This window comes from Centruroides vittatus, unplaced genomic scaffold, assembly GCF_030686945.1.
Source record: "Centruroides vittatus isolate TY-2023 unplaced genomic scaffold, ASM3068694v2 contig_460, whole genome shotgun sequence".
In the NCBI taxonomy this organism is placed as follows: domain Eukaryota; kingdom Metazoa; phylum Arthropoda; class Arachnida; order Scorpiones; family Buthidae; genus Centruroides; species Centruroides vittatus.
This window is the reverse complement of record NW_027122256.1, coordinates 1369715-1388054: the sequence shown is the minus strand read 5'-3', so window position 1 is coordinate 1388054 and position 18340 is coordinate 1369715. Positions and strand designations below refer to the sequence as shown.

At 28.1% G+C, this 18340-nt stretch overlaps 1 protein-coding gene across 2 annotated transcripts in view; it reads left to right on the top strand.

Annotated features, from left to right (window-relative positions):
• LOC136977527 (sodium- and chloride-dependent GABA transporter 1-like) overlaps positions 1-18340 on the top strand; it is a 97250-nt gene that overhangs the window by 53088 nt on the left and 25822 nt on the right. The window contains exon 13 of one of the 2 annotated variants that reach the window (XM_067273022.1): positions 8574-8750. The exons of the other annotated variant lie outside the window; for it this stretch is intronic. Coding sequence (XP_067129123.1) covers positions 8574-8651 — 78 coding nt within the window. The 3' untranslated portion in view covers positions 8652-8750. Of the gene's footprint in view, positions 1-8573; positions 8751-18340 lie in introns of those variants that run through there. 2 annotated transcript variants of the gene reach the window in all.

Below are 18340 nucleotides of genomic sequence, written 5' to 3'. Positions count from 1 at the left end.
TTCTGATATGGGCTGCCCATTGGGACACCCATATGTTGTGTATATGTTTTCTTATTAAACTGAAAAAAGGATGAATGACATACCAGGTGAGCCTGCTCCAGAATATCCTTATAATACTTTCTTGCTTTGGGAATTGTTTTATGAAGGTAGTTGCATTGTACACAAAGCCTGATTCAGTTTTAATGGAAGGAAACATTGATACAAAATTCAAGACAATCGTATACTCATTATTCATTAGCAAGGTACTTCCTAGTGTTTCAAAACACTAAATAGTATCTTGCTCATATGTCACTATGGATATTCTGGTGCTGGTCCACCTAGTGTGTCATTCATTTTTCCTTCAGTTTAACAAGGAAATACCCATGCAGTATAGGAGAGTTCCCATAGACAATTCCACATCAGGAGATGCATGAGCTAATATTCAGATTGCTGGAAAGTTTAGTCTTGTCCATCCTTAATAATCAAATAATTCTATATGCAATATATGTTAACATCATCATGGTCATTTGGAACAAGGGACCCAACATTGATGAGCTATTAAGCATGGCCAACAATAACCCTTATGGATTACAGTTAAAACTTAAAGCAAATTTTAATATCTTTTTTAGTATCTTTAGAAAAGATCAGAAAATCAATGATTCATAAATATAAACTTTTGACTTTTTATTATTATATTTTCCACAAAAATTATCTTAATTATAAATGCTGATTTATGGATAATATATCATCATTCTCATAATATTAAAATTTAACACAAGTTTTCACAATAGATTGCATTTTAGTTTTCCAACTGATATGTATATAAGAAGGGAAAGTATTGGAATTGTGTCAGATTTGATCCTCCAGGATTTTTGAAAATTTCCATGTTTTCAGACCTCTTGAACCCTAAAAAGTCAGAAAAACAGGAAAAAAGTTTATGGATGTGTCTGCATGCGTGCCTGTGTGTGTTGGGGTCCATTTTGTTTAATATATCAGAATGGGGTAAAGATTAAGAAATGAAATTTAGCATGGTAGCTTGTGTATAAAGGGAATCGATGCTATTAAATTTTGGTGGTTAAAGATTGAGGAGATGGGAAAATACAGGGACATCATCTCATATCTTGAGAGGGGTCGGACTTAATGAAGATTTTACTGGTAATTAGCGTTTAAAATTTTTTTATAAAACTCATCTTTACTTTTAAAATTTTGCCATTCTATAATAATTAATAATATAAAAAGTTTTTATAATAAAATCTCATAACAGATGGAACCACGCAAAATTTTATTTATTGTTTAAAAATATAAAAGTTACTTTCTAAATAAAATTTCATAATAGCTGGGAAAGTTATGCAACTCATTGCTAGATTTTTTTATCTATTAAAATATTAATAACAACAGAGAATGCATAACCAAGAAAAATTACATACAATTTATAAATTAAAATTTATATAAAGACTTAATATTTTCATAAAATATATTTTTTATTCTGTTTCTATACATATCTATAATTTTGAATTAGTTATAAATACAGTATAAATTTGCTTTTTAAAATTTTTAAATATTTGAGTACTTTAGTTGACAAAACTTTTTATTTTTATACTAAAAGAAAAAAAGATACATCATAAATAAATGTTTGCATTTTAAAATTGATTTACAAGAAACCTAAGTTTTTTGTTGTAATTGTTTCTACATAATCATTTCTGAAAATGGAACTAGAATTTTCAAAAATATTTAAACAAAAGAAATCTCATAAGTTAGACTGAGAGTTCCTTATTTTTAATTAAATATCATTTTAGTTAATGTAAGTTATATAGTATACAGTGGCAGATCTAAGAGAAAATGTCAAGAAGGGAAATTTTAATTCATATATTAATACAGATCTTTAAAAGTTCTGTTGCTTTAACAATTTTTTAACATAAAGTACACCTACACAAACTTATAATTTAAAAATTAACAAAATGAAACAAAAAAAATTTATTGAAAATCAATGATAAAACTTTTAAAGTATGAACATATTATGAATCAACTCTCCAAAAACCTTACTACAAGACTAGTGAAGAACTTTAATTAAATGTGTTAAAGACAAACATTTTCAATCTACACCTGAAATCTGTTTTAGGTTCATTTTTATTCTCCATTCTGTGTTACAATGACTAATTATGAATTTAAGACTACATTCAGAAATAAAAAAGAGGTGGCATAAGCTATAAAAAAAGGGCTTAGTACATACATTATGCAAGAAAATATCTGTATGTATGTATGTATATGTATATATATAGACACACACACAAGTATTCCTTGATTAATGCTGTTAATTAATCCCTCAATGCGTATATCAAAATTGTGTTAATCAAATACAGTGGTACCTTGATATCTGACCAAACAATCATCATAGAACAAATGTTTGGTTAATAAATATTTGTATTTTAATTTTGTCATCAGTAAAAGTTTTCTGTGATAAAAATGAGTAACTAATCTTTAACTATAAATGAGAGTGTTTGTTTGTTTGCTATACACTCCTATTTTCTTCAAGTTAGTAACACCTAAATAGGGTCCAGTTTCCTATAAAACTCCTGGAAGGCATTCCCTTGGCAGCTCATCCACATGTCGCATAGCTATAAACAAATAAACTAAACTAATTGTAATAATCTTTCTATAGACTTGTTATTTATGAGAAAAAACTTCCCACATAGTTACAGGCATTCTGATAATGTTCTTAAATTTAAGTGGTTTTACTACATATATTTTTGAAAATTTACAATTAATAACTCTGGGTGTAACAATTACTGTGAAGGGTACTTTATAAACCCAGGCAAAGCTGGGCATAACAAGCTAGTTTAAAAATAAAAGAAAACCTTAGAGCTCCCTTGGGGATTAAGACAAGGACAATCTGATGACAAAGGGACAGATATTTGCCCCATTGTATGGCACCTCTGATTGTACTGTTATATTCCTGCATCCATAATTATTGTATAATTTTGCACATAATTTTCTGAAATCTAATTTCCTCAGACAATTTGAATTTCTGAATGTAATCTTAAATTTGAATTTGTCATTGTTGTTTTAAATATTCCAATATAATAGAATAAAGAGCAAAAATAGACCTGAAGCAGATCTTAGGTGTAGATTGGTCTTTAATAAATAATAAACCAAACAATTGCTGTAATGAATTGTGCTACTTGGGCTGATTCTTTTCTCCCAAAATATTCTAATTTAGTAAATATTAAATTAATTATAATTGTTAAATTTAATAAGAGAAAGCACCTAATGCTTACCTCTAGTACTAAATTACTTAGAAGTTAATTATTAATAATAACATTACTTTAAAAGGAGCTTAATTCATTACAACAATCATTTGGTTTATTATTAAATGCAATGGGCTTTCAGATGTTCATAGATGTTTGTCTTTAACATATTTAAAGTTCTTCACTGGTTTTGTGTTAAGATTTTTGGAGTGTTTGATTCATTTACTTGACCAATGTTGTTAAGAAATTTTTTTTATGAACATATTATGTTAAAGTATTAATAAAACTCTGTTAGCAGTAAAAAAATCTTGAGGGGTGATGTTCTATTGCCATCCCTTGCATCTGCTAGTGGTAACATAATTCTTTGTTAAAATAACATATGTAAATTAATCTTTTAAATTATTAATATAAATTATGGAATATTAAATGTGTCAAACTCTTCCGAAATATCAGAGTATGATCAAATAATATTTTGATTCTTTAATTTATTTTTCTAAAGAAGACAGAACCTGCACATGATGATAATATTTTGATAAAAAATTTGAGCTAACAAATTTATTAATAATCAGAATAATTTAATGCCATAACTAGACATAATAGAATAATCATTTCATACAAAGATGTATAAATATGCTCATCCATACTTAGAATTTTCCTTTGTTTACTGATTAATTAATACTAATAATAGGGTTACCATATGTATTATTTAGTACAGACAGTCCATACTTTAAAGGACCTGTCTGTGTCTGTATCATCCTTAGAAAAAATAAACAAAATGTGCATACTATTCAACTGATCATGCAGTTAATAGTTAAATCATAACCACTTAGATTTAAATCTGACAAAAGGTGCTAAAATTTTGATATTTATTATTATATTTATTGGCTAGGTGATAACATTGTGTAACGGTTCTGTTGCATAATGGTAATGTGCAAATGTAATGGCTTTGTTGCTTGGAACACATGCACACAAACATTCATTATAATGGTTTTTAATTCAAAAGTATTTGTTATCTAAGTGGTAAAATAGTTTCCTTATATTTAAAATTGCATTCTATGCCCCAAAGGAAAGTGTAAATTGAAACCTTATATTATATATAGAGAGAGTACCTACATTTACTAGATTGGAAAATATGAATAAATTTTGTTTATTTTGCCTCGCTATCTGAATACTTTTAATGCTAATCAGTTTGTATCTTGCTTTCAGCTATTATGGTAATCTTAATAATAATAGTAACAATAATAATTTAATAAGCAAATTTAGTAAGATTTAGAAAGTAATATAATTTAAAGTGTCATTCAAATCCATAATTTTCATTGATTCAAACCCTGCATCTATATTTGTACAATTGCTTTATATACTCCTATAATGTAATTAAGACCAAACAATAAACATTTTAATTGGGCTAAAATATGGATAGTTAATTATAGATATTACATAATGTAAACTAAAATTAGGCAGTTAAGCCACCGTCTTGTATTAAATTTAATACAAGATTTAAAGCAATGAGTTACCCATATGGGTTATATTTTCTAAATTAATTGGTCTGGAAGAAATACTGGCTGGAGGTCCAGGTAGTAGTATTGCCATGTAATTGGCAATACATCTGTATAGTAAGCAGGAGTTGTAGGTTCAAGTCTTGTTCTGGATTAATCTTTTCTTCCAAAATAGTCCAAATTACATAATATCTTTAAAATTAATTGACCAGATTTTAATCAGGTCATATTATACCCTGTTTAAAGTCTAGCTATCATCATTTGTTTACTATATGTTGGACTTAATTATAACTGCATATAAACTAAGATATTTATACATCAGGAACAAATAATTACAGTTTTATAATTTGATAAAATTGAAGACATTAGCAATGTAGATATGCATATATTATAATAGTAAATTATTATAATCATTAATTAATTTATTACTTAAAAATTTTTAATAAAAAATATTTGACTGTAATATGATATTTCAGTAGATTTTTGGCATTTACATTTGGCTTCTATCTTACTAGATGTTTTATCATCAATGTATTTATGAAACAAATTCTCATTTTAATAACAAAGTTGTATTTACAAAATCTGTTATCTCTATATAACATTGTATTAATATATAATCCTATTGTACAATTATAAAGCATATTGAAAGAATTTAAAAGCATATTTTATATTATGAAATAGTCTCTCTTATTTCAAACAGAATTTTTCATTAACTAAACAAAAACTGTTTTTATTTGAAGATGATAATTTTTTTAAGCAGAAATGTTTTTCTTTGACACAAAAGCTTCTCAAAACGTGGAATATTTTTTGGAGCAAAAAATTAGATGTCCTTGTGTATTTTCAGAAATTGAATTGGCGAACAAGTAAAAGGGCAATTCAAAGTTGAAATGAAAAAATTTTTCGTTCATTTAACTTTGAAGTTTTGAAGTTTCTCATATCTTTGTTCAGCTATTAAATTCCTGAAGATAATTAAGCTTCAAAACGTTTGAGTGCATTTGATTTTCATATGTTTTTGTTGTAGAAAAATATTTTTGATCAAATTGTCAGAAATTTTTCTTACAGTAATAAATTACTTTTGTTCCTTTGTTTAGACAACAATAATTTTATAATTACAAAATTTACTTATACCATTTTGATTTTACAGTAAATCTTGCTTAGTTTTTCATCATTTTGTTTTTTATATTAAAAAAATATAAATGATTGTTGTTATTAAATTGAAATAATAAAATTAGCAAAAAATCACACCTTTTAAAAAAAGGAGGGATTTTTATTTATAAGGTGTGATTTTTTGGTTATCTATTTATCTATCTATCCTGTTAGTGCAAAATATATGGAAATATATGTTTAAATTGCAAATGTTTTTATTTGAAAAACTTGCATAAAACTGCAGTTTCATTGATTGACTGAATAATTGTCTTGAAACAATTGGACAAACTGAATTAAAAATTCTAAGTACTTTGCATTAGACCAATTCTTAATAATTGATTTAACATAATTAATTATGTAATCTAATTAAACTAGCTTAGTAAAATAAAATTTGAAATATATAAAATATTAAGAATGACTCAGCTTACTTATCCTCTGGGAGTACTGAAGATAAAATTAATGATAACTTTTTTTTTAATTGATTACAGTTTTTATTTCTCTAAAGAATAAGAGTAAATTTAGAATTTTAGAAAGCTACAGTTTTTATTATTCTGAATTGGTAACGTGTTTTTTCTCCTCCTTTAATTTTATGTTCAATATTTTTGGAGATAAAAAAAAAGCCTGGATGACTAATGTCAATAATTCTGTGTATGATGATAACTAAAGTCTCTGATCAGCTGTTTATTGTAGAAGTTAGTAGTATAAGCAATAGGCCTATGGATATTATGTTAATGTATGCACATTAAGTTAGAACTGTACTAAATGATGGTACAATTATCTCCTTCCTTTGCTCTATGTTGAAGGAGTAGAAGCTATCTTAATTCCTGATGGAAACAGATCAACATATTCAATTGCAAAGTTGTAAAGGATGACAAAAATAAATAATTTTAGCTTTCTTTTTGCTTTCAAAATATCAAACAAAAGTTACAGGACACTGGAATAGAATAAATAAATGGAAATTAATATTGAATTTTGACCAATTGCAGAGAAGTTTGCAGTCATTTCAAATATTAAAATAAATGTATAACCATTAGTAATTTATAATGTTTTTCATTTATTTCTGATATTTCTCAAAATGCACATCATGCTTTAAAAAAAGTTGATATATCGGAATGTAATAAAAACTAAAATTATTTATTTTTCTATCCTTTACAACTTTGCAATTGACATTATTGACCCGTTTCCATTAGGGGTTGAGATATCTCCTTTCTCCTTGATGTGGAGAAGGAAACAGATAATTTAGTCTTGATTTAGTATGTATTGTCATAAGATCTGAAATAATTGTACTAATTTCTACAATAATCAGTTGAAGAGAGAGACTTTTATCATTACCCTATATATATATAATGTGTACCAGTAAATGCTTCATATTCTATCATTATGACTAGCCAATTTTGATTGGAAGTGGAAATATTTTCAAATATTTATTGTTCAAGTAAAACAAAAATATATTATTTGTAATAAATATTACTTTAGTAATGACTGTTGTATTTGCTATAAAATATTTTATGTAATGTTTTCTGTAAAGTAGATTCACACAAATAAATTCATTGGGATTAATGTAAATATACTTATTTTAAAGGAATTAGATTCTGTTCATTGCAATTTTTCTTGTCCTTTAAATTGTATTATTATTGAAATATTTGGATTTTTTGTTAAGGAAAATTATTATTTTATATAAACTACAGTATTACACGTAGTATAGTGCAGTTTTGTATGCAATGTTTCGTTAATGACTTCATTAAAAATAACATACAAAACATACAAATAAAGCATATAAATGATAATTCATTTTTTCTATAAAAATGTATAATGTTCTTAATAAATATATTACAAAAAATATCTATTCAAAATTTTATAAAGGTAGGTTTTTAAAATATTTCTATATTGATGTTAATAGTGTTATTTTTTATATTGAGTATTTTCTTACCATAGAAAGTATAATAATCATAATAATTATATGTTTTAAATAATAGAGATTCAATTTTTTTCTTTCATCAATATATTAATAATATAAAGTTCAAAATGTATCTGAATTAATTTATTTAAAATACTACTTAAGATTTAGAAATATTTATGAAATTTAGAATAAGTATACATAGACATAAGTAAATGTAGAAATTACGACAATTAGTTTATATCATTGTTTATTCATGAATAGTAAAGATATAATCAGTTACAAATAATATAAATTAATCTATATAAATGAAATAGAATTAAAACTTTTTTATATGTATATAAATATTTTAATACTAATTTTAAATAATTAAATTTTATTGTAATTTTTATGAAAAGTCTAAAAATGTTTAGTTGAGTACTTTTATTTTCATAAAAGTTTAAAATTTTAAAATTGAAATATTTTATTATTTTTTGATATTATTTAATGAAATCAAATTATATATTCATATATAATTTTATTTCATTAAATAAGAAAACTATTTTGATTGCACATTTATTTTCAATACCATTTTATCCAAAAGATATATTTTAAAATCCTTCATTTTTAGACATTTCTTATATTGCACAAAATATATATTTGGTTTTGAAAATAAAATAATACTTTAATTTGAAAATATATATTTATATTTTAATTAAATGTAAAGTTAAAAAAGAAATAAAATAGCTGTAGGCTCTGTGGTTTTGGCATTGAAATATCATAGGCTGCTTCTTTCCCTTCCTTTTTTCCTCTTCCCTCCCTCCCTTATAGTCCCCCTTTCTGCTGTCTTTATTGTACAGTGCTGTTATTGACAGGGAGGAGTTGGCTTGGTGGCCACTCTTTCTCTGAGTGTGTCCGGTGGTAGAAGACAGAAGAGAAAGGCCTGTATATCTCATTCTGATTGTTTTGATAATTGCACAATTAAAACTAATATCTAAAAAAAAGAAACACTAAGCACTTTCATAAAAATTAATTTTTATAATATTTTTTATTTAATTCCAATTATTTATATATACACGTATATATATGCAGGGGATGAATTTTTTCATGGATATGCTAAACAGTGCATGTGATTCTATGCATTTTAATATAGAAAGTTAAAGGGATATAATTTTATATCTTTTAGTAGCAAAATCATATATCTGAATATAAAACAACTGGATAATGAATATAAAAAAATGAGGCTTCCTATATAAAATAACTATACTTTAGATTATTAACCTAAAATTTATTTACTGAAAATATTAGTACTAGAAGGAATTATTTTCAGATAAATTTTAAAATGAATATGTATTTTTTGTTTGTTAAAAAACTTGAAAAAACTTTATAAAAGTGTGTTTCTTGGTCAATCATAGAATGATTATTGAAGAATAATAAGAAAATTATAATGAATATTGAAATACAGTAGACCCTCCCCTATAACACGGATTCGTGTAACACGGTAAAACATCATTGCCGACTCATATCGTGACAGGATTGGTCGAATCTGGACCAATAGTGGACATTGCACAAACCGTTGAGTTTAAACGAGCAGCGGACCTACTAAAAACCATTTATTATTCAATGGCCATAAAAATTATATTTATATTAATGATGTCTCCAAAGTTCAGCGAATTTTTCGCAGAAAAATAACTTATCAGGAAACACGCGCCCGCCATTCGACGAGCCGCTCCGCAATGAAAACAAGCTTAAGCAATGGCGTTGTTGAACGGTGCACACTTGGTAGGTAATCCTACAATTTTTTGTTTATAGCATAGTTTATATGGATTATTCCCAAAAAATTATATGTGATTTGGAAATGTTGAGTCAAATTAGTCTAGAATCGTTTAATTTTATGGAAGAAAACCTTTCAAACAGCCATAGCCCCTAAACTGCACACATGCCGAGCTGTGATTGGCTCGTGTATTTAAGTGACTCATACAACACGGATTCTATAACACGGAACGTATCTACTGTTATAGGAGGGTCTACTGTATAACAATTTTCTGTTAGATTATTTGTCCAATTACAACTATTTGAATGTAAAGAAATTTTTCATACATAAATTTAAAGAATTGGAAATTTATTAAAGCAATTAGTCATGTAAATGTTACTCAATCATATACTTTTTAAAAATATAGTAACATATAATAATGCCAAAATAATATAAAATTGTTTTTATGATTCTAATAATTCTTATTTTAGAATTCATAAAAAAATTAATTTCAATAGATTTAAATATGGCATTTTAAAATATTGATTTAGAAACAATTCTGTAGTTGATAATTTGAATCAATAATAAAATTAAAACAAGTTGTCGTTTTTGCATAATTATAATAATCGATAATAAATATGAAAGAGAGAGTGATTTTAAATGGAAATTAAATTATCAGAAGTATGATGATATCAGATGACAATAATGAAAATGGCAATTTGTTGGATATAGTAATAAAATTAATTATATGTCAATACGATTTGAAGAAAATTAAAGAGAAATCATAAAATATCAATATTATAAACTATAAAGCTAGAAATTAAAAAGAATAAATTACCATACTTATGTTACAAATCAGATCTATTCTAACAGTGTTAAGAAAGACAGTAATATAAATTGACAAATTTGCAAATCTTGGAAAACGTAATGCGCATAAATGAATAATATAGACAAGAGTGATAGTGGAGAAGGTCTCAATTGAAAGTAGAAATGCTATAATATTAGTACTTATATTAAAAATATACATTGTTCATTAAATGAAGAAAATCTAAAAATATATAGACCAGTGGTTCTTAACCTTGCTGGAGGTACCGAACCCCATCAGTTTCATATAAGCATTCACCGAACCCCTTTTAATTGGAAAAATAAAATATAATTTTTCAAATTCAAAACATAGGTATAATAGGTGTTCTATTAGGAAATATAGGCATATTTCCCAATAGAACACATGTTATGTAGCATTAGTTTTCGAAACCAATACGGTTTCTACGTCACGATGACGTCAGGTGGTTGACCTCCGCCGAACCCCTGAGACTGACTCGCCGAACCCAGGTTAAGAACCACTGATATAGACGATGATTAACATTTAATAAAGAACATTTATAATTTTGAAAATTTATCATATATGTAAAACATGGGCAAACATCTGCAAACATGCATCTCGTTTTTCAATGAATAGATTTCAGACAAAACGTGTATCTGTACTTGAGCAAGTCAATAAAAATCAATATTGAATAAAAAGTTAATATATTTACGATAATTTTCTAGTATTTTTATATGCATTGTTTCAATAAAAAAACAAATACTTTCTGTAGAAAATTTTCTATAGTTCCATATTACTTAAACGATTTAAAATATATTAGAAATAAATGTAAATGATATGTCAAATGTAATTTAAGAGACCTCCATATTGAACTTGATAGTAATATAAAATGCATAGAAAACGCATTTAGATATGTTTAGTATATGCATGAGAATTTAACCTGTAAATATAAACTGTAACTGTTCTATCGAAAATATATATTATCATAATTTTCAAAATATATTTGATCTTGATGTTTTACATATTTAAAAATCTTTACTATAGTTTCAAATATCAAAATTTTTAAATATTTCTTTTATTAAAATTATTTGGTAAAAGATTAGTTTATTCTCTTTGACTGTTTTTGCAGAATCTATTCAAATTAATTAATTAAAATTTATTACTTTAAAAAAAAATAAATAAAATACATAAAAAGATTGATTGTCATTATTAAATCTGAAATCTATGACTATTTGGTAATTTAATATGAATTTGAATTATATTTTTCTGTTTATTTTTGATGAATTTCATGCAAAAATTTTATTGTAAACTTGTTTATAATCTCTAATAACAATATAATCCAAAAAGTCATTGACTTCAGATTTTTGACATTATTTTATCTTATTAAATTGAAGAAATAAAATTTTATTTAAATATTTACAGCAGTTATAAATAATCATCTATAAAAATAAAGTTTATATTTATATATTATTTCAATATATATGAAATCAATATAAATCAATTAAATTTTCTGATTAAGTGACTGATTATTGATTAAAATTGATATCAAATTTTTAGGTATCATTGTGTATAATACAATTGGGATCTTGCATTTTTCTACATAAACAGAATAATTTATATAACGTAAAAAAATATTAGTTTACAGAAATTAAAATACATTGTTTTCTATAATAGTTTCAAATATAAGATCAAGTAATTTACTATATATAAAAGGATTTCTTTTAAAGTAAAAAAAAAAACTACAATAGTTTTATCCATAACTTTATGAATATAATGCATTGTTTCATTCATTTTTTCTCTATTAAAAATACCTATGTAAAACATTATTGAACAACAAAAATATTAGTTATGGGTTTTTTAATTTAATTTTCCTCAATTAAGCCATTAAAAAATCTATTATTGTAGATAATTATTGGAATTTGAAATAAGTCTACCAAATAAATGTGCTAAACCTTTTAACTTAACACTTTTAAAATTTTAATCCGCAACTAATGTTTGTAGCCATTCTTAATGGCCTTCATCAGACTGTTCTATGAATTGAATGGCCCAACAAAGGCCATTAAAAATAACCAAAAACATTAGTTGTACATTAGAATTTAAAAATTTTTGAAGTGTTGAGTTAAAAAGTTTTGTGCATTTGTTTGGTATACGTTGAATCAGTAGCTTTAAAGTTATATAATGAAATAAATCTAATAACAGTATAGCTCAAAAATGGTCTTTATAATAATGATTATTGTAAATGTTAATATTTTATTAGGACATCTATATATATATATAAAATTACATGTCCTGACTGACTGACTGACTGATTCATCATCACACAGAGCAAACCGCTGAACCTAGAGGTGAAATTTGGTACACAGTTAGGGTACGTCATGAAAATGCACACTAAGAAGGGATTTTTTGAAATTTCCTCGCAGGGGAGAGGGAGAGGATTAAGGCTTAACCTGAAGAACGGTTTCTACTGTGCTATTTTAGATGCGATTTTTTTGTGTTTGATAGTAATAACTTAATTTCCAAACGTACAATATTTATCAAATCATCCAAATTGTTTGCTGGAGCAATGCTGGGCTCATTTGCTAGTTTTTATATATAAATACAGTGTGTAATATATTTTATTTAGATCACTTTTTAAAAAATACAATTATATTTTACCTATTACACCTTGTGTTACTTACTGTACACAAGGTGTAATAGGTGAAATATAATTGTAAATACACTAAAGAGGTTATTTGCTCAAGACAGAACACTCAAATCATTATTAGAACATTTTGGAGTCTGTGGCCTCAAATAACATTGTCAAGGAATGTATTTAGGCTACAAGAAACCTAGCACTTGGTTTAGCAGAACATCAATATTCCACACAATAAAATAAAAAAGATAGAATGGTAGAAATATTGCTGGATAATAATTTTGTACCCATATGAAATGATATCAAATTATTAAATTCAATCATGGATCCAAAAACAACTTTTATTTAGGAAACACTATTAAACTTAAAACATAAACCAGTTAATCAACCAATACTAATGATTTCAGAATATTTATTTTATTTACAAAGCATACTCAAAGATTAATTATAATAATTATCCAGCTTATTACCATATATTCATTCCAGAAAAATTAAGTAACTCATTTTTGACACTGTTGTAACACTAATTCTATCCATTATCATAGAAATTGTTGTCGCTTAATTATTTTTATATTCTTTACTTTTAACTTTTGATTTCTTCTGTATTTGTAATTTTCAAACTGTAAAAAACAAATGTTATTATATTTGTGAATGTATAGGTTTCTGAAAAAAACTGACAAAACAGAAACTTGCACAGTATTTATTTTAGAAAAATAAGTGTAGCCATATGGTTTACCCCAATTAGTGAGAAAATTCAAAAATATTTCTTATTTTTAAGAAATCTCAAATTGCCATGTATTACTTACTCTCAAAATATTGAGATGATATTCAATCTCTCTTCAGGTGTTATGTAACATGTCTTGAGTGACAGTTCTGAATGCATTTATTATGCAACCTTTTAATGTTACAATATCTGTAACCAGTGCCATTTTAACCATTAAGCAAATGAGGCATGTGCTAAGGCCTTCAAAGATATAAAAAACAGAAAAAATAAGATTATATAGTTAAAGGACATATAATAGGAAAAAAATAGGACTATTGTTTTACAAAAATCAATAAATCTTTTTATAAATGGTAAAAAAAAAATATTGGCAAGAAATTTGGCACGGAGATACAAGAAGAAATTGCAGTGGATAATGAGTAAGCAAAAACCCAACAAGAAGAGTGTACCCCCCACCCCTCTGGTCTGCTGGGACGGCATAGTTCCTCCGCATTACTTAATCGAAACGGTAGCGCACGGCCCGATGTATACTCCGGGCTCATATAAACCCTTGCTGGACACAGTAATGCCGGACATTGAAAGAATGGTCTGCGGAATGGATGAGGTTTTCAAGGAACATTACAAATGGAAGGCTGCCATGAGAATAAGTTGTAACAGAAGCTGTAGAAAAGACAGCATATGGATGCATATAAGAAGAACCAAGAAATGGCTTGCGGAGGAGCGTATCATTCTACTAAGGGCGGATAAGAACAGAGCACTCGTTCTACTCAAGGAAGAGACATATAAAGCTATGTTGATGCAATACATCGTGGATACGGACAGTGAGCAGGTCGCGGATAACTACGTAGACAAGTTGCATGCACGGGTTGTGCGATTCACGGGCACACCCTTGGCGAAGGCGCAGGGATTAAGCAGGGCGGTGGTGGCGTCGCCGGATACACCCAGGCTTTTCGCTTTCGCGAAAACGCACAAGCCTACGCCTGCGCTCAGACCTATTTTGGATAAGGCTAGAGCCCCTACGAAGTTGCTAGAAACCGAGTTGCACCGCATATTGGCCGGACATCTCCAAGATTATCCCTTAACAGTGAAGAACTCCAGAGAGTTGGTCGATGAATTGAAGCGTACACAGGTTACAGAGAACACTCACATCACGGTATTGGATTTTCAGGCTCTATATCCATCCATTAAACTCCAACCTTGCTTTTGCGCCCTTAGGGACGTCCTACTAACCAAGTATAGCCTACCAGCACACCGCAAACACGTACTTGAGCTCGCACACCTGGTGTGCTACAATTCGCTGTTTAGGTTCGACAACGCCACGTATTTACAGAAAAGGGGGGTCCCCATGGGGAGCCCAATTTCGGGCGACCTGTGTGAGTTGGTTTTACGGCAGTTAGAGAGAGATGTCATTCACAGGTTTACACACGATATTATTTTATATCGTAGGTATGTGGATGACGTGATGGTCATATGGAAGAACAAGCCGAACGTCCATGATTTTCTGCGCAGTGTTAACGACAACCCGTATGGGCTAACGCTTAAACTAGATCAACTATCGGGCACCGATGTGCACTTTTTAGACGTCGCCATTCAACTCAAGGTAAACAGTATTGAAACGCGGGTGTATTACAAGCCCGACTACCTACCTATGTACATACCTGCTGGGTCTGAAGACCCGTATCCATATAAGATTGCGGCGTTCAGGGCGTTAGTTAGGAGGGCGTACACTCATAATTCTAAATGGGAGGACACGCTCACAGAGCTGGGACACATAGAAGACATAGCCGCTAACCATGGATATAAACGTGGCCTCGTCCGTAGATTAGCGCGTAACTTCCGTAATACAAACACGGCACTTGGCGCTTCGGTGGCACGGGATAGGTCCAATTCGGGGCCGAACCGGCGCACGGTGGTCCAGTACAACAGAGGTATGCAGGACCTATACAAGGAAATAGCGCGGAAGAAGGGCACCAAGTTGGCGTACTCAAGAACCCAATCGATCTATTCGCTACTCAGGAACGCCAAAGACAAACCGGATTTTCTAAGAGCACCAGGGGTATATAGTGTCCCGATAAGGGATCACAGGTCCCAAAGGGACCTAATATACATCGGATCTACCAAGAGGTCCGTTCAAAGAAGGATCTCGGAACACAAATATGACGTTGCCAAAAAAAGACACACCACCGCCCTGTCGATGTACGCCACCGACCCCGAGATAAAGGCAGATTTTGATAAAACCAGCCTCGTTAAAACGTCATTCGACACGGACCGCATCAGGGCCTTGGAGACCCTTGAGATTTACAAGGCGTCAAAATCGGGGAAATGTATTAATTTCAAGGATGGCAACGTATTATCATATGCGTGGCGGTATGTATCCGAAATGCACCCGCAATGGTAGCATCTCAGGATAGTGTAGTATTCCTGTATGGATGGACAGAGACATTTTTATGATGGTATCAGGGAGATTAATTGCTTGTTAGATCATTCGCAATTATTGCACGCGGGAGAGATTCGATTGTTTGAATTTTGAAATAATTCCTTTTGCATTTTTTTTTTTTTTTTTTCTTTTCTTTTCAAAACCGTCGATAAAACCTGACGAAGATCGCGGAGGCGATCGAAAACGTTAGTTAGTTGATAATTTTCGTATGGAGTACCGGAAATTTAAAAGGCTTAGGAAGTGATATTGGATATAAATGGTAAGTAAAACATATGCCAATTTGGCATACTGTATACATTTTAATTACATTTAGATTAATAATACATCAGCCTGTCAGCTGGTTCAGCAAGGAAACTACATTTAATATCTCCATGCTTTTACATTCCCAAAAATTATCCATGTGCTAACCCTTTTGTGTGATCATAGTTTTGTAAAATGATTTAAAAAATGATTTGGAAGAGTGATTTCAAAATAAACTTTTATAATTTGTGAAGTTTGCTTTGAGAAAAAGTAACTTCTAATCCATTCAAATTGTACAAAGAGATAAAAAAAACCCATGAATTAAGGATAGAATCTACATTTCCAAACATTTTTTTCTTGCTTTTTATTTACCTTAAACTCAACTCAAATAACACTAGTGGAAAAAAGTTTTCAGTTTTAGACTCATATTCATTTGCAATGTTGTCTATTGAAAAAAAATTGCCAAGATTGTTTCTTTTGATGAACCAATAAGAGATTTTACCCATTCCATCCATTATCATAGAAATTGTTTTGCTTAATTATTTTTCTTTATTATTATTCTTTTGTAAATAAAAATTAATAAGCTAAAACTGATAGTAAATGAAATTGCTTCATTTAAAATTATTCGGTATGTGGGAGAGCTCTGAATTTACCTTTGTGCCTTAGACACTGTTTGTAATAGCTGCTTGATAAATAAGGTTCTTCATGTAACCTCACAAAAGAACATCCAAAGAGGTTATGTTGAGAGCAAAGTGGAAACTGAATTCATTCGTCTTATCTCATCCATTGGTTAGGAAAAACTTCATTAAAAAGTTATACCTGAAGCAACAGTAGTGTTCTCTGGTTTTGTAATGAGGAGAAAGTTTCACTGATGATTATGATACTGAACAATGCTGATCAAAATAATGTGTTGATCCGTTTTTCTAGAAATACACGATACTTTTCATAATCCATTGGTTCTTTTACACACATCTTGTATATGTCAATCTTCATTCTTGCACATGCTTTGTGTTCTATTTAGAAAGTTGTCCTTATGTTTTAATTATTAAATTTTTGAAAATTTGATATATAACCAATAGGATTATGTTAAATAAATTTATTTATCTCATATTTGAAATTCTGTAATGAAAGTAAATAAAAAATTACTTAGTATATTATAACATTGTATTTTGAAAAAGTATGGATTTAATTTTTTTTCAATTCAAGATAATCCTCTTTTTATTAAAATATATTTATTGATTAAAATTATATTATCTGAATATTTTATATAATTCTTAAATGCTATATATATATATAAAGTATTGATTTCTTATCAATAATCAATTATAACATTGTTTAAACAAGAAATATAAATAGTTTATAAATTTTATTATTTTTATATATAATGAATAGATTCTGCAAAAAAAAAAAAAAAAATTAATTTTTATTTTCATTTGATATGATTCATTTTTCTAATTTTTTTATTCTTTGTTAGTTTAAAGTAGTATTATTTTTATTAAGAAATTTTTTGTAGACAGATACCTAAACATTCTAGCAAATTACTATTCAATTTAAATCAATTTTTAAAATTTTCAAATAGAGTGGGTGATCAGTTAACGAACATAATCCATTCCAAGACTATGTTTGCTATCCGAATTGTTTGTTAACTGATTATCAATTTACCATAGATTTTGTGGGAATTTGATTAATTCGTTCTGGAGACCCACAAGAATAAATAAAAAATTATATACTTTCTTACCATGTTTATTTACATGCAATAACAAACTAAAAGCAATCAGCCCATTTTTTCATGGATGGCACATCTTTGTTTCTCAGATGCAATTTTTGCTACTCCTTTATCAGCTCAATTCTTTTTTATTATATCTTTCTTAGCTAAGATTGTGCTTACTGTAGACCTGTTGAAGTCATCTACCTACAATATCAGATATCTTCTGCCCACTCTGTACCTTGGCTATTATATTATCTCTTGCTTCATTTCTATAGTGAACACAG